Below are 27,655 nucleotides of genomic sequence, written 5' to 3'. Positions count from 1 at the left end.
CCCGCACTATGCTAAACCTTTTCTACAAAGGGAAATATACTGTCTTTGCCCTCCCCCCCAGTTTTGGAACCCAATCGCCGCCACTGGCAGACATTGTAAATTTAAGACAATTTTGCTATTAATATTACATGTGATACAATTGCCCAGCGTCCGAGAACCCTTTTCGAAATATATTTCTAGATAAGTGCCTACGTCCATGCCATGGCCCAGAAATAAAGTAAATGATATAATGAGTCAAATATCTTGTTGTAACTATAGGAAAATATTGACACCTCGTTGTTGTTTTCAAACCACTTTGTCAAAGCAGAGGGAAAGCATAGGGGAAAGCTTGCTTCCGCGGTGACATCACAAGTTTACGATCCCCGCTCCTCGCGGAAAAGGGGCTGTTATGAACAGACCTCTTCAAGCGGGGTAGGGGAAACTCTTCACGGACCTTGTAACACACTTATATGTGAAGGGAAAAGTTGGGCTAAAAGGGGAAATTTGCTCCTCTCAAACACTCAGATTGTGGAAACACTGCGTAGCCAGTTCTTTTCTCTCGCATCGCAGCTGTGCGGCTGTGCTGCTGTATGCAAACTGCAAACACCCCTTCGTCAAAGTGGCCGGAAAATTGTTGCGTACTTTTTATCTTGTTACGATGATAAGTTTCTCAAAACTCACCAGTATGGAAAAGTAGTGAATGATTATTTGTCCGTGTTGGATGTAAAAGTAAACTAACAAACCTCATGAGTGTATTTATATTTTATTGTTTTTGTCGTCTGCAACACGATTTGCTTCCGTCATGATAAAAGAAGAAGAAAAGCGTGGCGCCAGGGTAAAGTGGAGAAAGTTGCAAAATCATGTTTAGGAATTGAAGTGTTTGAATACGAAAGCTCTGCAAAATAACAGTCATGATGCTTTGATTCTTCAGATAATGATACGTTATTTTTTAAAGGTCCTACTCAAGTGATGCGAGAATGGTGTCAGTGTCAACACAAATTAAATGCATTTATTTTGTGGCGTTTGCTGTAAGTAGCTATTTTATTTGAGAGTCCAAATTACTTTTGTAAAGCCTTTTTTTTTTTTTCGTATTTGCTTTTTTCCGTGTCCATGAGTGATATCATTGACATACGGTATCCCAGAGGTAATACATATGTTAGTGTAAAAATTTTGTGCTTGTCATCATGTACACTGACAGGACAAGCGCCCAAGTTTCGATTCTAAGATATATTCATCCGATCTCTCTCTAGTATGTGAATACTGTATTGAACTATCATTTGTGCAGAACTTTTTCTGGGTCAACATAATTTATTGAACATGGTACTACTTTACTATACCGGAGACACCTATCAATGATTTATTTCGCAGTTTTTTTACATTGCTATCGTACTATTCTGCATTGCGGAACATTTCTTTAGGTGAAATAATGAATTTCTTACGAAAATAATGTATATTTCTTACATTAACGAGTACTTACTGTTGTTCGTTATTTCCTACAAACCATCCACGGGTAGCCCCAAAAACCATTGACGTTAGCCCAAAAATTCACGATAGCCCCACAAACCATCACGGGGACGAGGTATGCCTACTAGGTTAGGTTAGGCCTGTTAGATTAGGTTCCATTAGCACTCATTTCGTTCAATTTAGCATATACGGACAATACGATTTCTACTTATGTCCGTTGACACATACTAGTCATATGTGTGTGGTGTGAAAGAGTTTCATAGTTAGTTTAGGCATGTCAGGTCTAGGGCTCATATTCAAATAATGCCTCTAAATGCTCTTGTGGTTAGGGTAGGTCAGCCGGGTTTACAGCTCGTGACATTTAATAATTTCCCTAAATGCTTTCCACATAAGTAAGTGACATTTTGGTCATTATTGATTTACAAAGTAAAAAGAGCCAGTGTCCACTGTCACATTTAATGGCCATGTCATGCAATTTGCAGTGGACTCATTGAATCTTTCTCAAATTGGTCAACAAACGGGAAAACAATTTATCTACATTATAGCTTCTAATAACCTTTCTGCTTAATGAACTCAATTATGACCAAAATAACACTTATCATGTTTTACTCCCGAGCCCTTCATGTGTAAGTAAGCACATTTGCATGTTTTCGAACTTCATAAGTAAAGTGTATCAAACTGTTGCAAAAGTGACTGTATGTGCTGTAACAATTTATTATGTACAGTAGACTCGTGATTATCCAAGCTGATTGGGACCGAGACTACCTCGGTTCAATTTAGCATATACGGACAATACGATTTCTACTTATGTCCGTTGACACATACTAGTCATATGTGTGTGGTGTGAAAGAGGTTCATAGTTAGTTAGATAATACGGAGATAATGTGCTAATAGGTCTTAAATGACGAAACAACACTTAAAACTGTATAGTAATTATTTATTACTAGTACAACATAAATGAGAAGATTACTTTTTCAAATAGTCGTTCATACTTTTTTGGACTGCTCATATTCACCTTTCTTCATCGTTTTCCACGCTAAACCACTGCCCTCGCTCACACTTTGACTCGCCAACTTTTCAATGTCCTTCCACTTACGTCTCCAATCACCAACAGTCACTTCCCTGACTCCATAACAGCAGCAACCTTTTTAATAGACTCACCTTTATCCAACCTTTTTATTGCGTTGAATTTTGTTTCCAGAGAAACCATACACCTTTTCCGTTTGCCACTCATACTACATTACTCCCTTAGAATAGGCCTACACATATTTAAACACCACCCTAACAATCGGATACACCGACAATGTAACGAACACATCCATCGCAGGCGGTGACTTCACTCCAGCTTACTAGTAGTAAACAAACAGGGGGTGAGTTATGAAGTGCGATGTTTTCCAACCACTCCCTCGGTTAATCACGAGTCTACTGTACTCCTTTTTAGCCAGTAGTAATAATGATAATTGTAATTGCATGTTTTTCAGCTACAGCATTGAATTTAATCTCTTACAGGATCTGTTTGCTATAAGTTTGGTCCTGCCATTATTTTCGCAACACCTGAGGGCACAAGGCCATTCGCATCTACTCCATGGAATACTTGGAACACTCTACGGAGCCCTGCAGCTTCTCTCTGGTCCACTCGTTGTAAGTACTGTAGTTCCCAATACGTTTGTGTGGAAAATTCTGGAACTAACACACTGAGATGAGAAATAATTTGGAACATGCAACATTTTCAACCTGCGAGATATGAATATATGACAGGGCTCGGAAGTTGGCGACTTAAAAATTGTCAAAAATGACCTAAATTATTTTATTTATTTTTTGCTCTCAAAATGAAAACATGATTCTTTCATAAATTACAAGTGTGTAGTTGAATGTTTCCAAAAAAACATTGTTTGGTGGTTTAAACTACTGAAGCAAAGGGAAAAAGAGCAATTAGTAGTTTTGCTTATAACGTTACATAAACAGGGTTCCCACACACCTGGAAATCTCAGGTAATTTGAAAAAAGTAAAATTCTCAAGAGAAAATTGTCTAATTGTTCAATGAGTTCCAATGAAGTACATCTCAAGGACTAGAATATGCTCCTGCCTGTTGGTAATTTGTAGTCACTCTATACAATAGACACCAAGAGATACAACTTCACAGGGCGCGAAATTTCCGGTCGCCAGGTCGCCATTGGCGACCAAAAGTTTTGGGCTGGCGACTAAAATTTCGTTGTTTCAAATGTGTGTCAAACACGCCTCAAGACTTCACCTCTTGAGAGAAACGGCAGAAGTTATAGAAGAAATTCTAAAACTGAGTGATATCCACATTATTAAGTGGTTAGCTAGCAAAGAACGTGCAAAAAGAGCTCTCTTGCAATCATGGAAAGCTGTTGTGACCCATCTTGAACAGGTGGCACAATGATGGTGCTAAAGCTAAGGATTTGCTGAAAAGTTTGAAGCAATTTAAATTTGTTAAGCTTCTGTACTTCCTTTTGGATTTCTACGGGAAATTGAACCCTTTAAGCGTGGCACTACAAAATAAGATTCTTTTGATTTCATCTCTGAAAATAAGAATTGAACACTGTATTTCAGTTTTGGCTGACCTGGAATCTAATGTTGGACCAAGCGAACAAGATTTCTTGGACTATGTATCCATTTCAGGGAAGATCAGGGATGTGCAAGAGTTTCAGACTGTTAGAGGAAACTTAATTAACAATGCGAAGGTGTACATCACAGAAACATTGCCGTCTATGTCAACAGATGCGATTGCATCTCTGCATGTTTTCGACACCTTGGGTTGGCCTCCCAAAGAAAATATTCTTCAGTTTGGGATAGAAGAAATAAAGAAGATCTACATATACTTTAACCTGATCCTTTATAATGAGAAAATGGATATTCTGTCAGCAGAGTGGACAGAATACAAACTTTTGTTTCCTTCTCCAGCTTTGAATCAGACTCTGGAGAAGTTCCACAGTGCGAGTGTTCAGCAAGATTCCCCAATTTGCTGCAGTTTTTGACATTTTGTGCTGTTCTACCAGTGAGCACAGCCTCATGTGAGGGAGGTTTCAGCTGTCACAACAGACTCAACACTACTTACAGGAACTCTCTGAAGACTGAGAGACTGGATGATTTGCTCAGAGTTTCCGTAAACGGACCCCCCCCCTCCATCCTCCCTGTCAGAGTTTGACCCAGCAGCTGCGATTGATAAGTGGTACTTCAGTGCAGAAGGACAGCGCTACACAAACATTAATTCCTAACTTTTTAATAATTGCTCATATTTTTATTATTTATCAATATAAAATAGTGGCGACCAAAGATTTTAGTCCGGCGACTGATTTCAAACTTGAAATTTCATGCCCTGACTTCAGTAAATTCAGTAATTTGTCCCATATATGATACATTTAAAATGTTATCTTGTACAATTCCAGGTAGAGCCACATAGGACAGTCGTTCGGATCTCTCTTTAAACTTTCCAGACCCGGTTAGCTTTCTGAGCATTCACAAAGGTATGCCATTTTATTCTTGAATGAGTTTTGTTATTAGAATCAGAATAGCCACGGTAGCTCAGTCGTTAGGGCATCTGATTACCATGCGAGAGACCCGGGTTCGATCCCCAGAGGGGGAGAACCAGGATTTTTTTTTCACCTGTTTAAGTGGCTCCGGCACCCACCCAGCATCGTATAAAGTGGGTAGCTGGAGGAAGCTCTGGGGGTAAAGGCAGCCAGGGGCATGGTGCTGATTACATCACCCCCACCTTCGGCGGTGATCAAGAAAGTGTGGGGCCCTATCTCCACACTCCATATGCGTCTTCATGGTGTGGTGCAAAGCACAGGGGAGCACTTTACCTTTTTGTATTAGAATCAGAATGTGAACTGATATAATTATTTTTTTCAAATAACTAAAACATAAACTGGTTCTTTTACCTCTTCAGTTAGTGTGTGGGAAGAAGTGATTCAATGGGTTTTATCTTTAATAACTGTGTATTTAGATATTTACTTTGTAAAACCATGACATACAAATTGTATGATACGAATAATATCAAATGAACAGAATATTACACTAAATTACAGACTACTTATAAATATATCAGATTGGTAAAAACACTAAGATTGCTGACCCAAATAACCAGTGATCAGAATGCTACATTTTAAAAGTAGCTTTGCTACAGCTACAGCTACTTTTCCAAAATGTAGCTTCGCTACAGCTACAACTACATTTACCAAAAAGTAGCTCGCTACGCTACTCCTGTTCGCTACTCGCTACATTTTGCGCTACTTCTGCATTAAAAAAATTAAAACAACCATATGGGTATTAAAAAAATCCCCTACTGGTAAATAGATTCTGTTATTTATTATCATGATTCCAGTCATTCGATAATTTTGATAGCAGTGTTACTTCAGTTACTTATTTTTACTATAGTTTTTGAGAATACCATACCTATGCAAGTGGCATATCAATTCAAATTTGATATATGAATATTGCAATTAGGGTGTTACCCAAATTAATGATTACAACTATACACAAATAAAATTTGGTAGGATTACGTATTTATGTTCACATCAACATATTTTTCTTTAGAATAAATATTTCATTTTTTATAGACTGATATGAAGTCAGCATTTTGAATGAAAAGTACCTGGAGCCCTTTGACTACAAAAGGGCCCCAGGTTCAATACCCAGCGGAGGCACATAGTGGTTAGGATCCAGTCTCAATAAGCTTATCTATGCATAAAATGGACTCAAAACGAAAACTAGGAAAAACGCCAAGTTGGGAGGATGAGATTCTCAATTTCCCACACTGCTCATCATTCATCATTCTTCCTCATTCTCACAATTAGCCGAAAGTGGCAGAAAGTGAATAGATAAGAGAATAATTAAATAAACCATTCATCCTTCATTGTCATAATTGAGAGAAGTGGAAGAATAGATGAGGAGGTAAACAGAAGAGGACAAATGGGTGGTGGACTATATCAAAGCGTTCGAATATTAATGTGGAACAGTTATGTACCTATGAAATGCAAGAAGGTAATATATAACACATACTATGTGCCAATAATTACATATGGAGCAGAGACTTGGACAATGCCATAGACAGACAAAGAAAAGATGCAGGCAGTGGAGATTAAATTTTTAAGGAGTTTTTTGAGGAAGACTAGAAGGAATAGAATAAGGAATGACGAGGTCCGACAGACAGTGGGTGTGGTGAAGCTTCATGACAGGATAGATCAGGCACAGATGAGATGGTTTGAAAGAGGATGGGTGCATAAAGACTGCCAGTAAGAGCTTACAATGAACAAGGAGTGGGAATAAGGCCAAGGGGGAGACCAAGATGTTGGTGGAAAGAGCAGATAGTGAAGAGTGTTAGAAGAAGAGGACAAGATTGGAACACTGTGGAAAGAGAAGACCTGAAAAATGGAGAGGCTTGACTTGTATGCCGACCCAGCCAGAGGCAGGAAACGGCGAAGGATGATGTCATGATTAGCAAAAGTTACAGAAAAGTGGGAGAAATATATCAATTTGAAAACTATGTATATTAACTAAAGAAAGACCTCCCCGATGGAGCAGTGGTAGCGTCATCGCCTTGTATTCAAGGGGTCCTGGGTTCGATACCCGGTGGAGGCACATAGTGGTTCGGATCCCACTTTAAACTGTAGGTCCAATCCGATTAACCTTACCGTGCATAAAGTGGACTTAAAACACCAAATCAATCAATCAATTAACTAAAGAAAATTGTTGTTTCTGCAGGAAACATACATACTTTTTGCAATATGATAAAATTATTGAGGAAACTGTCGTGTAAACCTGAGTGTTCTAAACATATTGTAATTTTAAAATTTGTGAACAAATACTCGCTACTTCTGACCACTGCAAATAACTTAATAAACTGCCTTGGTCAGCAATTTTAGTGTTTTTAATATGGAAACAAAGCTTAATTATATTACAGATTGGTAAAATTATCACTAGTATTGCTGATACACTGATATGCAGATACCAATAGAGTAGCAATTAATTTGTCCCATCTCTAATAATAATAGCCAGAGGTTCTGGTTTCGAGTATGGTCTGGCCATGGGTATTCTTTGTGAGGGTCCCTTCATCATATCATCACTTGTTCTATGGTCGCTATTAGCCAAAAGTAGGAGTAAAGCAATGCTAAATAACAAAAATAAAATCTAATAAAGGAAAAGAAGGTGAGGGTGGTATTGCTATGAGGGGAAATGTAGGCTATTGTAAAAATCAATTTAAAATAGTATTGTACTATGTATTCACTACTCAGGAAAGAAATTGGAGATTCTGAAAAATCTCTGGGAAAATACATTTTGAGTTCTTGTGGGAACCCTGATAAAATGCACCGTAAGGTTTTTCTGTATAAGTCATTCACCTCCTTTCAGAGTTGACCTTCCACGATACAGTAGTCTGCCAGCATCTGAAAATACAGTTGTGTTTCACTTTTTTTTTTGTGACTAATTTTACATTAAAGCCACAGATTGAAGCGATAATAGAGACCAACAAGGGAACATCATAGTAGGCTTCACGCAAAGTGTTTTATGTTTGCTTCGTGAAATATAAATTTATCACACTTATTTATTAAACCCATTGTCAAATTTTTCAGTTGGAAGTAATGTTGTTCTTTTCCATTGGCCATATATTTTTGATTAATGGCGAAGTTGCTAATAGAACCATATCAGGAAATTTAAATATGTAAGCTAAGCTAGCAAATGCAGGTGAGAAATAACCCTCAAAAATGAAGATAAATGCAAAATTAAAAACATGTTTTCTGGTTCTAACGGAAGGGAAACTGGCTGATATCAGGTTTAGCATTGTTTTCGGGACTTGGAAAAAAATTATTATTTTTCATCAATTTCCGAGCCCTAGATATGACACATTACTAATGAGAATAAGCTACCACCGAAGTTCACTGCTGAGTTGCAGGCCTCAAAATCTATTCCAGCTATAAAGTGAACTAGTGAGAAACATCAGATGGGTTAATAAAGTTTGCAAGATTGCTAATGGTTCTTAAGACAAAATTTCAACTAAGTGGAGAAGTGGTAAGAAGTAGACTTACTTGTTTAAATATTGCAGGTTCAGATCCTGTGGAGAACAACAATTCTAGAATGATTCTGATCGTAATATTTACACACTGATGTAAAAATTAAGCATACTGAATTTTTTAAACATGCTACAAATAAAAAAATATTGCAGCGAGCTTTAAAAAATATGTAGTTAAATACAAAAAGACCAGAACAAAATACCTTATACTCTCTTTATCATAAGAAATTTCAGATGTTTTACAAACGTATTTGTGGAAATCATTGATTTAAAAAAACACAAAAAAAAAACACTTGCATTGCATATTCAACACTCTTTATAGTTCCCCAAATTGTATTTCCTTGAGAAATTGTAATATTTTTCATGGTTTATGAAGATTGTTTTTCATGAATTTTTTTCTCTCGTTTTTAGCTTGTGGAAAAGTATTACCAGGGCTCGAAAAATCCTGGTTGCCATGGCGACTAAAAATTTCAGCTTGGCGACTGATCTTTTGCTGTAATTTTGCTGTTTTTTAAGTTTCAATGTATGAAACTTTGAAGATTCTAAGTTCAAATTGCAGTACAGTGTAAGCTAGCAAGTAATTTTTTTTATCAATGTTGTGAACATTCCATAGAATCAGTAACAATTTCTTACTCTTCGTCCCCAACACCCCCACTTCCAGCTTTCACATATGATTTAGCAATGTTTTGAATACGGTGATGCTCAGCTTCTTGTAGATTGATTGATTTGCTTTATTTTATTTGCTCCCCAAACTGGGTAAAGTTTCATCCCCAGATATAAATTTTAACTTCAAGCTCTTAGGCTGTGGGTCAGAGTAAGATTTCTTATCTTGCCCTTCAGTTAAAAGCTCACATTTTACATTTTATTATTATTACTATTGTTTTACAAATCAAAGAATTGAAATTGTGCTGTTGAACTTCAGACTGAGTCCACTTATCGAACTGCAACTCAAATTCGACATGCTTCCTTTCCATGAACGTAAATTAGTTTGTAAATGAAAGTTCCTTTGTTTTTTTTTCCGAACATTTTTACAGAGATAACATAGTATAAGATGCCACTGAATCTTTTGTCTTTCGTGTCACCCCTCGATCTTGTTTTTACGGTACAATTTCACTATTCAAATTGCATGAAGTTTTTCCAGATATCTCAGGGGAACAAATGCTCCCTGCCCCCCTTTTTCTACGGGTGCCCTTAAAAATTAACATTAGGAGTGAATTTTAATCATTTTTTCAATAATGCTTTTATTTCTTTAACAAGTAACATCTGTAGAAAATCTATTGTCTGAAACTTTATTTTTTAATTTTCCAACTCTCAATGGATATATTATTAAACTTAGACGAATACATTACGTGGTCTCTAAAATATTCGACTACCCTTTGCAATTTTTCTATTTTGGATATCATCTAAACCTAATATGTCTACCCAAGAAAATTTTGAGGTACCTAATACTAACGATCACCATCACACGCAAGCAAAGGAATTCCTAGAACAAACACGTTTTACTGATTTCTATAGTGAACCCAGGACTTCTGTTTTCATTTTTTTTTCTTCAAAATTTGCTATATTCCTATAAAATATTTTAAGAATGAAACAAAACTCCGGAAAGAGTTAGCCCACAGAACTCAATCTTTAGTCACTTATAACGCAAAGGACTGGAGAATGGCTATAGAGAAACTACCAGAAATATTAACATATTGAAGACTGAACTTCCTCCCAAATTTATGAAGAAAATATGGTAAAGTCTTCTTATAAAATCGAGAACTGTCGTCAAGTAGTGTTGTACAAAATGGGTTATCATTATCTATAAGTATATTCAATTATTTCCAACGCAGTAGTTGCTTCAAATATAATTGTATTATTCTTCCTTGCTTTGTTTAATGTATGAATTAACCAAAAGTTTGGTTTTATTTTTTGTTAATATTTTGTGGACTTTTACTGGTATCCATTACTGATACTCTCGTTCTTTTTTTGATGAAAGTATCTAACTGATCTCATAAAAATTATTAATATTGCTGCACACCTACGAAAATTTTCTAAATTCCAGTAATCAACCCGACGTTATCTTGCATCAGTAAATACCCCCAATCGACCAACCTGTACATACTTATCTTGATTATGCTGGTAGATCTGGCAACATGGCACTAGGTTGCCATGACAACGGTGCTGCCATCTGTTATCGAAAAATTACAGCAAAATCATCTTTAGTACGGCCTTAATGCTAAGGGAAAAAATAAGTCTTTTTCATATTGAATAATCATCTAATTGAAGAATTGAGAGTGCATACACGAGAATTAAGACAATTTGATATTTGTCAAAATAACAGGTGGTTATAATTAAAGTGACGGTGTTCAGAGTGGTACAGCATGGGCTGTAATGAGAATAGCAGTCTGAAACTTCGTAGATATGCTAATGAAGCAATGCGCTCGCGAAATATGTAAAAAAAAAAGTAGTTCCAATTCTCGCCACCAGAGTAAAAAGTGGCGCTGTAAGCAGTCAAAACTTGGTATAGTTACAGGAAAAACACTATAAATCGCAGAAAACAATACTCTTTGTAATAAAATATCGCTACAATTTCACTATTCGAATTACATGAACATTACTAAAGGAAAAAGCAACAAGCGTCACCAACAACAACCAGGGAGCTCACACAATGGTTAGGCAATGTCGCAGACTTTGACGTCAGAGTTACGGAAAATTCCACGTTTTGACTGCTTACAGCGCCATGTTTTACCCTGGTGGTGAGAATTGGAACTATTTTTTTTTTTTTACATAATTCGCGAGCGCATTGCTTCATTAGCATATCTACGAAGTTTCAGACTGCTACTCTCATTACAGCCCGTGCTGTACCACTCTGAACACCGTCACTTTAATTATAACCACCTGGTATATAAGGAGATATCTTTTTTTAGTTAGTTTTGTTAAACTGTACATGTAATTTATTTATACCTCATAATTTGTTAGTGTTTTTGCAACTTGACTTAGAGGATATAAATACAAACTTTTATACAAGATAGGTATAACTTTATTTCAATACAATGTCAGATTGGGTAAGATTTAAGGTTTCCCTGTTATTTCAGAGACTCAGAAAGAGCAGTGTTGCTTGATACCTTAGTCAGTCCTGTCTTAGTACAAATATAATCACAAGTTGGTACATACATTTTTTGTATTTGTTAACATAAGTGATTGCTAGTTATTTCTCTGCAAACAAAGAAGTGCCATCAAATTGTTATTTGCTCTGTAAAAGAACATAATCATACATTTATTGAAATTTACCTTTGTTTTTGCAGGGCAGTTGGAGTGATACACAGGGCCGAAGACATGTTTTCCTAAGATGCCTAGTTGTGTGTGTATTAAGCTATTTTCTGCTAGCTGCATCATGTAACATCTATATTGTGTTTATTTCAAGAATATTTGCAGGTATGTGTGTTTCCTCCATATACTAATGTGTGTCAGCTAAGCTGTGTGGTATTTGTAGGGGGGATGGGGGAATTTCCCCCCTTCCGGATACTTATCTCCCCTCTGCTTGATAAATTTTATCCCGGGGAGGGGAATGATATTTGGGGGAAATCAAGAAATTATTGGCAATTTTCTTACTTTTCCCACTTCGCCATTCAATTGCAACATTTTCTGTCGGACAACTGGATGCTCTAGTAGGCAAACACAGATGTGGCCTCAAGCGCTGCTCTATTCCTGTAACTGTCAAACAGTGGCCAGGGTTGAAGACAACCTCCCCTCTTCCCTTTTGTTTGTCCACGGAATTTGGCAGGAAAATGCCACCCCAATCAATTTGAAAGTTACAAATGAGTTGTCACGTGACTTGAACTTTTCACCACAGAATGTCTGTATTTATGTGAGTGGAACAATAGTACACGAAGATAGCCTACATGGAATTTTTGACTTGAGCGTGATAGCCCTTTACGAAGTCATTTTTTAAAGAACAAGTGTGCTCTTTTTGAGAGCAATGAACTAGATTTATTTGTGACGGTAGAATGTTAGTGGAAAAAGTGAGCATTTCGAATTCCACACTCTGCAATATAAGGAATCTGCCTACAAAATGAAGGTGACAGTGGCGGTGAAGATGGTGTTGATCAAAGGATGGGTTCTGAAAATTTGCAAGTGCATCTACATAGGAAGGCAGGACTATTAAAGTGGCGAGTTCATTTTGATTGTCGGTTGCCTGTGAAATATATAACAAATTAAAAATTACACGACCATGACTTGATGTATCTAGTGATGTTACACATACATTATCTTTTAACATCACTGAATTAAAACACATGGGCCGGTCCCTGTGGTGGAGTGGTTAGCACATTGTGCTACGACACCAAGGGCCCCGGATGGAATCCCAGCCTGGGCATGGGTGTTTACAAGTGTCCATTCATCATATCACCACTCGTGCCAATATTCGCAATTAGCCAAAAGTGGCAGAAAAAAGTAAAATATACTAAATCAATCAATCTATCAAAGTACAACACATTGGCATGTTGGAATGTAGTATCCTTTGTTGGAAATATTTTTCAGTTTGAGCATGCATTGTCAAGTTGGTAGTTTTTTAAATTTGGATCAAGCTAAACACATTTATAAAATATCATGACTAAAAGTACAGAAGAATTGATATTCCGTAACAACAATTGATTATGAAATTACGTACACAGTGATGGGCGTTAGATATACGAGGGAGAATCAAATGAAAACTGCTATTATTTTTTTTTTCACTATTTTAATGCAGGGATAATGTTTGATTGTACATTATTTTTCTATATAGTCCCCTCCCAGTTCAATGCACTTACGCCATCGGATAGGTAGTTCTTCGATACCGCGTTAGAAAAATTCTTTCGGTTGACTGTGTAGCCACTCGTGTACCGCCGATTGGACGTCTTCATCAGACTTGAACCTCTCCCCTCCAAAGTGCTTCTTTAATGGACCAAAGATGTGGAAATCAGATGGTGCCAAATCTGGTGAGTATGGCAGATGTGGTAGGCACTTGAAGCATAGGTCATCAATGGTTTTCATGGTTGCACGAGCAGAATGAGGACGGGCATTATCATGTTGAAGCAAAACGCCTGCACTCAGCAATCCCCTTCGCTTTGTGTGTATCGCTGGCCTCAAATGGTTTTTGAGAAGGTCGGTGTAGGTGGCACTAGTCAGTGCCGTATAAGGGGGCATGTAGTGTTCCAGAATAGGACCTTTCTTATCCCAGAATAAAGTCAACATGACTTTCCCTGCAGAGGGCTGGCTGCGAAACTTCTTTGGTTTCGGCGAAGACGAATGTCGCCATTCTTTGCTTGCACATTTCGTCTCCAGTTGAAAATGGTGCACCCAACTTTCATCCCCAGTGACAATGTGAGCTAGAAAATCCTCACCCTCCTCTTCATAATGCCTCAGCAGCTCTTGACATGCGTCAACCCATGGACTTTCAGTTCCTGCGTCAGCTGTCGAGGAACCCACCTGGCGGACACTTTTCTTTAGCGGAGTTCGTCATGCACTATGTGTTGTACTGAACCGAAGCTCATATTCAGCAAGGAAGCCATTTCAGCCAGGGTGACATGCCGGTTTTCCTGAATAAGCTGATCTGCTGCGGCTATGGACTTCTCTGTCACAACTCGATGAGCCTGACCCAGATGGGGAGCATCAGTCAATAAAGTCGTACCTTCTGCGAATTTCTTGCACCAATGTGGACTTGCCGCTGTGACAGACAGGCATCCCCATACTTCGTCTGAATTCTCCGATGAATGAATATCAACCAGTTTCACACCTTCACTCCATAAAAATCTCATAACTCCATGCTGTTCCTGCTTGGTGCAACTGCGTAGTGGTGCCGCCACATTGAATCAGCTGTTACTCACATCCAACCCCACCTACCGGCACTGCTTTGTACTACCAGCTCGGAAAGACGTCAAGGACTGTGTCTGCAAATTTCCAAATGCCTATAAAAAAAAAAAAAATTAATGTCACTTTTGCGGTTTTCATTTGACTCTCCCTCGTATAATAGTGGTAATCGCTGTTGTCTAGTATTCAAGGAGCGCAGACTAATTAGGCGTAACTTTGCAGGTGCACTCGCCCACCTAACAAATTTTCAGAATTAACAAGTTAATGGAACTTGTGTTAACCTCCTGGGACCTGAGAAGCAAGTTAGCGAGTAATTTTTATGATTTCGCAAATGTAACCGCAACTTAGCAAAGTAGTCTTGGGTGCTATTTTTATGGGGTAGAAAACTTTTTGTTTCTACACCCTTTTTTTTCTTTTTTCGTCAAGTTGAGTTGAGTGACATAAAATGAAGTGTAGAGTGACTCCATTTACCATTTAAAGTTGTCGAGATACCCCCTCGCAAACCCTCTCCTCTAGTGGCCACAAACATATATAAAGCATTATCTCATGCTGTCTCTAGACAGTCAGGAGAATTTCCTCCCCTCTAGAAATTTCATAAATACCACACTGCAGCTAAGTATAATATTGATCATATAGTGATATAAAATGGTAGAAGAAGCAAAATATTTTTATTTTGATTAGTTCACATGTGCAAATCGATTCCAATCCTTGAAAGTAATTTCCATGGACTTGTAAGAAGTAAATTGGTATTTGAGTATGTTGGGACCATAAAGATTGAACATCAAGCAGATGCCATCGAACTTCCACTGCTTTCTTCCTCTCTCTCTCTCTCTCTCTCTCTCTCTCTCTCTCTCTCGCTCTCGCTCTCTCGCTCTCTCTCGCTCTCTCTCTGAACATTTTCCTTCCTGGTGATGACCCTGAGAGAGGGTCAAAAGCTCGCACTGAAGCTTTTAATGTTTTGTGTTCATTTTAGTTCTCTGGCTACAGGGCAAGTCAGATTTTACCAAGATTGAATGGAGAATGGAAGAAAATTTAGAAATTGAGGTTCCAGGGTATACATTTCCTAAGCAGTCAATTTAACTTTTTTCCCCATGGCTTTGGCCACAGTACCATATTGCCACCCTCGAGTGTAGCACTAGACTATGCACCAAGTGGTGCTTAAAATGGCATTGTTAAGTGGGAGGATGGTTTGCTGAACCTTAGGCTAATTGGGGGTTTGGATTCCATCCTACTTCATTCCCTTTCACTTAAAATACTGGTACTATGATGCCAAATATCCTACATAAGGCCAGTATATCTCGGCATTCATCTTCTTCATGGTTAATCTAGAGATGTATATGAAAGTTCCTGGGATGTATTATGTACAAGATAAAATAAATTGTTTTTTGTATTTAGAACAATGTGTGAGTTAAATTGGGTTTTTCCTGTGCTAGGTAGCCTTACTTTACAAAGGGACTTGTGTATGTGTTCTTTTTTAATTTGTACGAGGGGATATCAAAAAGTAATTGAGTACAAGTATCTCGCCACCTTTCCACAAGATGGCAGGTAAGGCAGTTGTTTCAAAATGGCAGCTACGCTTGAAACGTTCGACACAGTTGAGCTGCGGAGTGTGATTCGGTTTCTGTGGTCAAAGCGACAGACACCACCTGACATCTATCATGAGTTGTGTGCAGTGTATGGTGACAAGTGTAAGACATTCACAAATGTCTGTAACTGGTGTGCAAAGTTCAATGCAGGGCATGTAAATTACTTTGATGAACCCCCGTTCTGGACGGTCTCACACACCCCACACAGAGAGCAATGGGACGAATCCTGGATTTTTCATTACACCTCTGAACAAAAGCGACAGAGTATGGTATGGAAACACACAAACTCACCCCCACCCAAAAAATTCAGGACAATCCCGTCTGCAGGAAAGGTTTTGCTTACCATTTTCTGGGACAGCCAGGGTGTCATTCTTGCTGATTTTGGGGTAATAGGAGCAACTGTAAATGCTGCTGCATATTGTGCCGCACTGGTTTGTCTACGAGCTGCTCTGCACAGTAAACATCCAACAAAATCTCTGGAGGAGGTCATCATTCTCCATGACAATGCTCGTCTCCATGTGGCTGCATCAGTGACGCAAAAAGTTAATTCCTGGCATTGGTAAATTTTCAAGCATCCAGCATACAGTCCAGACCTGGCCCCATCAGGCTTTCACCTGTTCGGCCCACTGAAGGAACACCTTGCTGGCAAACACTTCAGCTCCGACACGGAAGTTGTGACAGCCGTGCATCGTTGGTTACGCATCCAGATGAATGATTTCTACTGCATGGGCATCGAAAAATTGTTGTCACGGTGGGATAAATGTGAATAGATGTTATGTGGAAAAGTAGAGTAATGTTCAACCTTCAAAATGTATATTTCAGTTTTTGTAAATACATTTCAGTTTGGCTGTAAAACATTTACTCAATTACTTTTTGAAATCCACTCGTATGTAGCCAACTCTGTTGTAGTGAACATTCAGCTATAGTGAACCTAAATTACCCCACATAATTGAATGTATGGGGAAGCGATGGGATTGTACTCATGGTGATGATGACACATGTTGAAGATGAAGGCTGTTTGTGCTGTGCTTATCAGTTAAGATTAAAAGTTTTGATTCATTATTTTGTTTCATTAATAGATTGCACCACTCAAACTACTGCCTTCAGTTTTAATAGATTGCAACACTCAAACTACTACTGCCTTCAGTCTTTTTATTTCCTCTGGCACTTCTAACCTCAGCTCAGATTATGGAAGGCATTTCGGTTTTAGTGAAGCAACTTTCTGAATCTGTATGGCTTGATTTTGAATGTAGTTGATTGTATCTCCTTTAAACATAATGTCTAGGATGCATATTTACAGACACTAAAAACATGTAAAATAGGCAGTGAGCATGAATTGATCATTCATTTTCTTAAGTTGCAGTCACTCCCGAGTGCTACACTATGCCAAGCAAATAGCTTTCTTTAATGACAATTGAACTGGCCACACAGGGTTGCGTACGCTTTGTACACTATGTTAGCTACCCTAATGGCATCCAGGAGTGTTTGCATCTGTCACCATGGACGAGCATGCACAGTAGTACCAGTACTTTTCCTTCAGTAGTAGCTACAGTGTGTGTGTGTGCAGGGGTTTATCCAGGATTTCTTCCTGGGGGGGGGGGGGGGTTGGAAAATTTGGGGGGAGTAAGTTTGGGTAAGTTAAGTGCATATTTTGGACAGTTTTAAAAATGTTCGCCCTAATTCAATTTGTTCATGGATGTTTCTAGAGATTAACCACCCCTCCCTTCCCTTCATTTCAGAAGAAAAAAGATGTCAAATACAGGAAAAGATGGAAAATAGATTAATGTTAACATTTCAGTTTAACGTTTCGAGTATTGCTTTCCTTCCGATAATGTTCAGTACTTGATTTAATAAATCGTTAGACAAAACACAAGGGATGACATTAAAAAACACAAAATTTTAACATATTATTACCAGGAATCATTTCATGCAATTCTTAAGCTAGTTATAAAGAAATTAGGAACACTTGCGCAATATTTTAATATTTGTATCGTTCTTGCCGTAGGTGTAACTCGGAGTTCACCTTGGGGGTGCCAAATTGAAATATCAGTGAGAATGCATTGCATGGGGGTGCGCGCACTTGCCTGTCTGAAGTTGTAGTAGTAAATACAGATATAATATGACTTAAATAAATTATGACACTGCCAGCGAAGCGAGCAAGAAAATATTTAGAACTATTTCTTTGCAAACTGGTTATGCATATTATTAGTTAAACATAGCGACAGTATCCCATGATGTTTACTCCTTACAATCTTGCTTTGCTCATTCGTTGAAGACTTCAATATGAAATTCCTTGACCGATTTCGTTCAAAAGCAATATCAGGTATCTCTCAAACGTGCATCCCAACTTCCCACTATATTTAACGTCTTCGTGGCCATGCTCTAAATATATCGAGTTTCATTACTTTATTTCAGTTTGTGAATCATCCTTTAGACAGAGATTTGAAAACACCAGCAGAATTTGGAACTCACTCGCTACATAGAACTATTAAAATTATGCATGCATATTTTCTAACTGTTAGAACAGGAGGGAGCAGGAGGCATGTGGTGAGGTAAAGAGGATGCCGAACGAGCAAAGCAAGATTGCAAAGAGTAAACATCATGGGATACTGTCGCTATGTTTAATATGCATTATACCCTTACAAAACTTTGGAAAATACGCTTGGCGCTTTTGAGAATTTATCTTTCAAATACTAAATGAGAGACTCTAGGGAATTGTCATTCTATTGTTGACATAAACATCCATATTTACACCCCCCCTGTAGGGGGGGGGGGTGTTCCGCTTTTCTGCTTGGGAGGGTGTTCACCAAAATTTGGGAGGGTGTTGGGGGGGTGTTAGGGGTGTGTGGATAAATCACTGTGTGTGTGTGTGTGCTAAAATCCAACACTGTAAAGATGAAATTTCATGAGCAGTTAATTGAAGAAGTGCAAAGAAATATCCATGTTTGTAGCAATAAAGTTCGATTCATATTCATTTGAAAATAGTCTTTAAATTTGATTTCATCTTCACATAATTGTTTTATCAAATGAGCGGCATGGGAGTAAAACTTGATAACAGACACTCAGTTCAAACTTCAGAAAACATTAGGTATAGATGTGCACAGTCTTCCGTTGTTCACACAGTAGTGAAGTAGCCAGTAATGGGTAAAACACACAGGAACATCTGGGTAATACATGAGCCACAATGGAATGTATGAATTTTCACTTGCATTTTTCTTGGTTTCATACTTTTGTGGGTTATCAAGTTTTACTCCCGAGCTGCTCAAATGATGAAATTCACCAAACTTGGTTCCTTTCAAATTCACATTGTGTACTCATATTTGTTTACATTTACACAATGAGAGTAACAGAAGCAAATAATCAGAATCATCACTATTCTCTACACATTATATGCTAACATCTTGGATAGAACTGAAGACTTTCACACAAAATGTAGCATGACATTTTGTGTGGATGCAGCATGAGTCAGTTGCATACTTACTAACTTGAATTTTTTGCATTTTATTATATTTTCTTTTTTTGTGTTGCTTTTCTGTTACTTTTGACTAATTTCAAGGATTGTGGTGAATGGTGATGAGATGAAATTGTTGAAGGGACACTTACAAACCTTCCATGCACTGTTGAAGCCAGAATAATAAAAGAAAAAATCAATTTAACCTTTTGAGTCCCAAGGCCATTTTCACAAGTAAGCCTCTTGGTCCCGAGCCGATTTTGAGCAAAATGCAGAGTTTCAATTAAATGAGTGTAGATCGGAGACTAATTGCCCTAGAGAGATGAGTGATATATCGTTGTACGCGGAATGAACCAGAGATTCAGACTATATGAAATTTATTCAAATTCGGCGTATATATGGAGGGGGAAAGGGATGAAATCCCCTGAAAATACTTTTTTTTTTAAAAAAAGGGGGTTTCGCCCACCCCCGCCCCCCGAAAAAAAGCATTTGAAAAGTTCAAAATGCACATAGAAATTATTGCTGGCATGTAAGGAACACAAAAATATTTGCATTATTATCATATGACCAATGTAACTTGAGTTGTACATCCCAAAAAGGAATGGTCGGCACGCCACTGATTCAAGCTTCAAAATGCAGCGGTACCTTGAAATGACTTTAGCTCAGAGACTATTTGCCCTGGAGATATGAACTATATACCGTTGTACGCAGAATGAATCGCAGATTCAGACGTTATATAATTTATGCACCTTGGGTGTACATATGGAGGGGGAAAGGGGAGAAATCCCCTGAAAATACTTTTTTTTTAAAAAAATGGGGTTTCGCCCCCCCCCCCTGCCTCCCCCCGAAAAAAAGGATATGAAAAGTTCAAAATGCACATAGAAATTATCGCTGGCATGTAAGGAACACAAAAATATTTGCATCATTGTCGTATGACCAATGTAACTTGAGTTGTACTCCCAAAAGGAATGGTGGGCACGCCACTGATTCAAGCTTCAAAATGCAGCGGTACCTTGAAATGACTATAGCTCAAAAACTAAATGCCCTAGAGATATGAAAGATATACCGTTGTACGCAGAATGAATCACAGATTCAGACGATATATAATTTATGCACATTCGGCGTACATATGGAGGGGGAAAGGGGGGAAATCCCCTCAAAAATACTTTTCTTAAAAAAATGGCGTTTCCCCCCGCCCCCGCCCCCAAAAAAATTCAAAATGCACAAAATGCAAAATTTATGCAAATTTGGCGTATATATGGAGGGGGAAGGGAGAAAACCCCCAAAAATTATTTTTAAAAATTGTTGAAATGTTTGAAATTTATATTTTCCCTTGAAAAGAGAAGTCCCTTTTCCCGCCTTTTCACCTCCATTTTCATGAAGAAAAAAAAAGGTGCAAGAAACATTTCTGTTAAATACATGTGTTAGGAACAATATAAAAGAAAAAAATCGAAATTCTAGCTAAAAATAGAAAAGTTATAACGTAAAAACTACGACCTTGACACAGCGTCTCGATCGAGATGCTTGGGACCGTGAGGGTTACAGTTGGGTATCTCGTTCGAGACGCTTGGGATCCAAAAGGTTAAGGGAAGATTGTGCAAAATAAGCATTTATACAAAGGGTGGGGAAGGCCGGCAGGCAAAAATCCATGCTAGTAATGACTTCCAAGCATTTTTTTGTAAAGCTAAACAATAATAGATTACAGCACGGTAACAAAATAATTCAAGTCTTCAGCACTGTGTTTTCCCACATGCACAGATTGGAGAATTATTTTTGATTTTTTGTAAATGATGTGCACTCGTAACATGGTCCAGTTCTCGTATGCAATAGTAAAAGTATCAGGAACCAATTTTTTTATAAAATAATTTTTCATGAACTTTTTTTTATACACTCATGTGCATAAGTTAGGGATAATTCGGTTGAAGGTACTAATCACAGGGGGAAAATGGAGAACCACCCATGTATGGATTGCAGGTTGAATTGCAAATGGTATCAGACTGAAAACAGTGTGAGAAAAGGTACAGAGTGGGCAACAGGGACAAAAATGCAAAGGGGTGTGAAAATCATGAAATGTACCCATGTGTTAGTCCAGAAAACAGGGTGCGGCAAAGGGACATCAATAGTATGTGTGATCTTCCCGCACTGCAAGACATGCACCACAACGTGAGTGCATACTGAGGATGAGGTTATCAAGAAGTGGCTGGGGTATGACTTGCCATTCTTGGACAAGTGCCTCCCTGAGCTCGGGAATGGACCTTCGAGCCATTTGACAACATGCAATTTGCCTGCCAAGCATCTCCCCTGCATGCTCTATTGGGTTCAAGTCTGGTGAGCGACTGGGCCAATCGAATTTTCTGATGTCTTGAGTCTCAAGGTACACATCCACTATGCCAGCTCGATGGGGACAAGCATTTTCATCCATCAGAATGAATTCAGGGCCCACTGCACCCCAAAACAGACGAACATACTGGTCCAGGATGTCATCCCGATACACCGCACCTGTGATGGTACCCCGTGGGAAGACATGCAGGGGTGTGCATGACCCCAGGATGATCCCATCCCACCCCACCCCACACCATGATTTAGCCACACCTGTAATGGTTCAGTTCAGTAATGTTAGCTGGACGGAACCGTGTTCCGGGTTCTCTCCAGATGAAGACACATCGTGAATCACTGGTAAGACAGAACCTGGATTCATCTGTGAACAAGACATGACTCCATTGCTCCTGGGTCCATGTGTAAGGTTCCCTGGATCAATTCAAGCAGGCTCTTCTTTGCACTGGGTTCAATGGAACATACCTTGCTGGTCTTCTGGCATACAGGTGTTCCTCAGCTAACCATCTGTACACAGTAACCTTGAAACTGTGGTCCCTGTAGCAGCTGCAAGATCTCTACAGAGATCCGAGGCGGTGCTGTGCCTATTGCACCTGGCTGTTAGGCATAAGAAACGGTCCTCGTGTATGGTGGTACTCCTTGGAAGGCCTCCACCAAACCTCCAAGTGATGTTTTCACCCTGTTGGAATCGTCGCCAGACCCTTGAGATGACACTCTGGGGGAGACCCAGCTCACGCGACACTTCCATCTTGCTGCACACAGTAAGGACTCGTACTTGGAAACACTACATGCATTTACCACTGTTTCTCAACATGTTTTCTATGTAATTTCACATTGCTTAAGTTTTGCACATAAGTGTAGTTCTAAACTACACTAGTCATTTCACTCATTTCATAAGGTAAATACTACTAATATTTAATGTTCAGCATTGTCTTTTACTTATGATAACAGTTAACTAAAAATTTTTGCAATTTTGAATTTAAATGAATGTAAAATGTTGTCACATAAAAGTCCTTACTTATATTAAGATTTAAGAATGGTTGTTTCCTTAAGCTTTCTTCTGTTTTGTTAAGCCATTTCTCCTTTCCCCACAGGCATTTTTAAACATGTGCAATCATTATGCAAGACAGTCTTATCAGACATCACGCCAACAGTGGAACGATTTGGTGTGCAGGGGACCTACAATGCATTAGCCAATCTTGGATTCATGGTGGGCCCGGTTGTTGGTGGTCACCTGTCTGAGTTTGAAAATGGCTTTCAATATGTGTGTGTTCTGGCCACTGCCTTGTTCTCCGTTAATGTCTGTAAGTACTTTAAAAATTTTCAACTTTAATACAGTGGAACCCCGGTTTTGCGTTCCTGGATTTTACTATTTTTCCCCACATTATACATTCAATTTTGGTGGCCCCAACATAACAAAATGCTATACAGGTTGTTCTCAGATTTACATTTTCCCACATAAGTTTGTCAGCTTGGTCCCCTGAGAAACGTAAATTCGAGGTTCCATTGTATTAATTGGAAAAGTAGAGGGTGGTTTGAGAGTCTGAAAGTGGATATAATACACCTACATTAAATTAGATCGTTGAACTTTTGTTCTTCATGTCTGTACAGAATGATTTATAATGAAATGACTTGGTTTTATCAACTATGATCAGTACACTTAGTTCCAGTGAAGTTACCTGAATTAGGACTGAAACAGTATGTGGAAGGAACAAAGTTAGGGGAATTTTTTTTACTGGAGTTTTCATTCTGAAACAAAGTTCTAGTCTGGATTTCAATGCATTAAAAACTGCCCAAATAGGTAGGCAAAAAGGCGCTAGATTTTTTAAAAATTATTTTTAATGTGAATAATAGAAAACCTTAAATTTCAAAATCTCACTCAAAATTGGTCATATTAATAACTGTAACTTTATAATACATGTATAAGACTGTGCATATATCATTTTTGCGTCAACAGTATATTACACCATCATACTTTCACATTCTCCCCTACCCAAATTTCTGTCTGTTTTCTAAACCCCAAAAGCAAAGTTTAAATTTGTTGTTTTAGAACCATCTCAAAATAACAGAATTGTAATATGTAATTATTTGTGCTTGAAGTGTTGCCAGATTTAATCATTACTTTTAATTCACTTAGAGAAACAAAATGTGTTGGCACCGATGTGTAGAAGTCCTAACTTTGCTTCATTCTTGACTGTGAAAAGTAATAATACCTTTAGCTGCTTTTTGCTATAGTGTATCTACCAATACTATTGAGCCAAGCAGCTTGCATTGACCCATGGCTCTTCCATGAACAGCATTGACCCATGGCTCTTCCATGAACATTCAATAGAATTGAATGCAGTGTTATCCATTTTTTAAATACAAAATGTTGAACTGGCAGACATTCGACAACTGTCTGGGGTGAACATTTGCATACGCATGATTTTTTTCAGAGGGGACTGAAATTGTAGAGGTGTATATTGCATAGCTGCTTTGTAATGGGAGAGGATATACTATAAAGTACAGGGTGTCCCAAAAGGTACTTTACAACTCCAAATGTCATATAACAAGACTTTTAATTCACTTAGAGAAACAAAGTAAGTTTTATGTGATGCACAAACTCAAAAAGTTTTGTTCTGTTAGTTCAATCAACTTCTACATGCGCACCCCTGGTGGCACATACAGTATCTAATCGATATTACAACTGTGTCCAAACCCATTGTATCATGTCACCATCAACTGTGGCAACAGCTTCGGTTATTTTGGCCCTCAAATCAGCAACATCGATCACGGCCGTTCTGTACACTATGTCCTTGACATAACCCCATAAAAAGAAGTCCAGGGGTGTAATGTCGGAAGATCTAGGTGGTCAGGGAATTGGACCATCTCTCCCAATCTAATGCTGTGGGAAAGTCCTGTCGAGGAGATATCTGACTTCTAAGGCCCAATGCGGTGCCATTTTCTTATGGATGGCTGAGAGGGTGGTGGTTTCCCATATCGCGTTTTGAAATTTCTCTGGAGTTGGGTGTCTGACTTGGTTTCAACCAAGCCACACACTGCGCCTTTTCCTGTGCAGACTCCATTTCTCAAATTATGTTTCTCCTGCCACCTGGAAAGACAAGGAAGTTATTCATTACCTAACAGAACAAAACCTTTTGAGTTGGTGCATCACATAAAACTTACTTTGTTTCTCTAAGTGAATTACAAGTCTCGTTATATGACATTGAATTTGTAAAGTACCTTTTGGGACACCCAGTATTTTATAATTACAATGTTTAACCTTCATCTTAAAAGTTGTTCAGAGACAAAAAATTGAAAAGGTTGGGGTTTGTTTTTATTTTCTCAAAATTGTGGGAGGGGCTGTATAGTCTCATGTTCCATCAGCCCTCTGCGTATGCCTGTGGGGGTGAATGGAGATTTTGTGCACAATAGATGTAACACAAAATTTGCTTACCACATTAGTCCCCTTCTCCTCCTCTTGATGCTTCCCCATGCTTGGAAAAATATTCTCATAAATATATTCATGCAGTTATTTTCTTGAGCATTTGGCACATAATTAGGTGACACAGTCTTGTTTTGGATCTTCTTTTCCATACTTTAAGATGTTTAAGTAAGTTTTTCTCTTCTGACCACTACCTACTTTTTTTTAAATCAATAAAATAATAATATAGCACTTGCACAATTTCTCTTATTTACTAAGCAAGTAAATCAGTTTAGAGATTTGTCTCAGTCAAATTTAACTGAAACAAATTGACAGCTAAAAAATGTAAATTTTGAACAACTTGATTGAGCCAGAGTTTGACAGAAAAAAGTATGCTTTCCAATTGTCAATTTTTCATGTTAAATGTTGCTAGATCTGTGATTTTGACAAGTAGTACTTCATTGCTTAGAAATTAAAAATAAAAGGAAATTGAATTTAAAACTTCCTGAAGTTACAACTTTATATCGTACAAAACTCTTACTTCATTATACCTTAACGAACTTACAATTAAAACACATTTTTGTTCTTGTAGGTATAATTTGGTATGCCGTTCCGGAATATAAAGTGTGTAACATCAGGAAGCCGCCATCCTCGTTTGAAAATGACGATTTTACTGCTGAGATTCAGGACGTACATCAGCAGAGAAAATTTGGAAAACTTTTATCTCAACTGAATGAGATTGATTGGACCATGTTCTGGGATATTTTCCTTCTAAAATTCATACTTGGATTTTCTTTGACGGTTTTCTTTACAAACTATAGCCTTATGGTACAGGACAGTTATCAGTTATCACCAAAGTGGGTTGGCTATATGATTTCGTTTCAAGGATTGGTCGGAGTTATTGCAGGATTCTTCAATGGCTACCTCACGCGTCTCTACAACCACAATGGCAACATTTTAACATTCCACGGATTTATTCTTTTGATGATAGCATTCGTAGGGTTAACGGTAGCACCTACGTTGGCCATTTTTACACTGTTCCTCATACCATTGAGCATAAGTAGTTCAGTTCTTCGTGTTAGTTGTGTGGAGTTGACCCTCGCAAGGACGACACCAGATAAACATGGTTCCGTATTAGGATCAAGTCAGAGCATGTCTTCCTTTGCACGTATGATTGCTCCCTTGTTCAGTGGAATGGCTCAAGAAATACACTTGCGAGGATCTTGTTTTTTGTCCTGTGCTATTGCGAGCATTGGTACAGTGTGCGCAGTTTTTCTTAATTCTAAAAGTGGGGAAAAGCGAAGCTAAGGAATATTACTACAGAGATTTTATATTTTGAATTGCATCTTTATGAATAGTAAAACAAGTACTAGTGTTAGCAATATTACATTTGCAGAATAGTGATTCCAATTTATTATACTTGTGGGTCCAAGTGTTGAGTTGCTAGTCATATTTGTTCATTGCCAGTATTTTATGTTCAGCACTTAGAAATTAAATATAGAAATAATTGAAAGAGAAATTACAGTATATGATTTTAGGGTATCTGCAAGACCAGCAGTAATCATACTAGTAGGTAATATCAATCCTATTTGTATTTTTGTATAGGGATGGCTCACACAAATCAGTACTTTATTATTAAATAATTGACAATTTTACTGATCCAATAAAGTATAAAGGCATGTTATGGTCATTCTGTGGCTCTTCTGACTCCCTTGTATATTCCGGAGGTATAGTAACCTTAAGCTGTTCAGGAACTTCCAGTCTTTGGGCATTTTCCTCTATCTGACGGAACATGGATAACATTTTCGATGTTGTATTTCTTCTTATGTCAACTTCTATTCTGTCTTCTGCACACACCACTGCTGGATCTCTGTGGATTTGCCTTTCTGGAGAATTCTCCACAAATCTGTTAACTTTGGGGCGAGCTTTTTCTTTGATGTTGTGCTGCCTCCGTCATGGAATCAGATCTAGCTTTAAGGTTCTTGGCTGTTTGTATACTGTAAAGTAAATATGCAGTTTTCTCTTTGTAAGACAAACCTATTAGTCATCATGCTACTTACATTACATAATGAGTTGAACTATTCGGGACCTTCATATAATTTTTGGATTTTTAATTGGATCAGTAGAATATATCAATTATCAGTATTAGCAAAAATTTAATATAAATCCATTGTTAATTTTTAGAAATACATTTCATGTACATACATGCTTGGGAATGCCACTTGCAATTCTCTTAAATACTGCCATATTTTTTAATAATTTTTGGGAGCTTAAATTAATAAGGTGACATTAAGCCTACAGATGTCTGTGAAGTAGGAATCAGCATAGGCTATGTCATTGTATTAGCAAAATTGCCTATAATTTGTTTTTTCTCCTGCTGTTTTTGAAGGTGTAATTTGGAGATGAGGTGTCTTCGTCTGTACTGTTTTGGCCGATATGTACATATCAGTTTAACAGTAAAATTTTTAAAAAAATTACCGGTCTGATAACTTCCCTTAAAAATTCTGCCATTTTTTTGATTATATGAATATTGTGGTAATGTAAGGTAAATTTCAAAATATTTATTTCCTAAATCAAAG

At 37.9% G+C, this 27,655-nt stretch overlaps 1 protein-coding gene across 1 annotated transcript; it reads left to right on the top strand.

Moving 5' to 3' along the window:
- Window positions 1-570: 570 nt before the first annotated feature.
- On the top strand, window positions 571-27,135 carry LOC145988811 (solute carrier family 67 member A2-like). Its single transcript, XM_083124011.1, has 5 exons — window positions 571-1,007; window positions 2,953-3,084; window positions 11,761-11,890; window positions 22,768-22,977; window positions 25,669-27,135. The coding sequence occupies exons 1-5, from the start codon at window positions 957-959 to the stop codon at window positions 26,382-26,384; spliced, it is 1,239 nt and encodes a 412-aa protein (XP_082980137.1). The 5' UTR covers window positions 571-956; the 3' UTR covers window positions 26,385-27,135.
- Window positions 27,136-27,655: the final 520 nt, after the last annotated feature.

The sequence above is a fragment of the Lepisma saccharinum genome, chromosome 6 (genome assembly GCF_977018435.1).
Source record: "Lepisma saccharinum chromosome 6, izLepSacc3.1, whole genome shotgun sequence".
In the NCBI taxonomy this organism is placed as follows: Eukaryota; Metazoa; Arthropoda; class Insecta; order Zygentoma; family Lepismatidae; genus Lepisma; species Lepisma saccharinum.
Note: the sequence above shows the minus strand (reverse complement) of the source record. Positions and strands in the feature narration are given on the sequence as shown.

Bases quoted from the DNA above. Each gene is read 5' to 3' on its own strand.
- LOC145988811 (XM_083124011.1), top strand. From the start codon at position 957: ATGGTGTCAGTGTCAACACAAATTAAATGCATTTATTTTGTGGCGTTT. The intron at 3,085-11,760 runs GTAAGTACTGTA...TTGTTTTTGCAG, and splicing joins TTCTCTCTGGTCCACTCGTT to GGCAGTTGGAGTGATACACA. The intron at 11,891-22,767 runs GTATGTGTGTTT...CTTTCCCCACAG, and splicing joins TATTTCAAGAATATTTGCAG to GCATTTTTAAACATGTGCAA.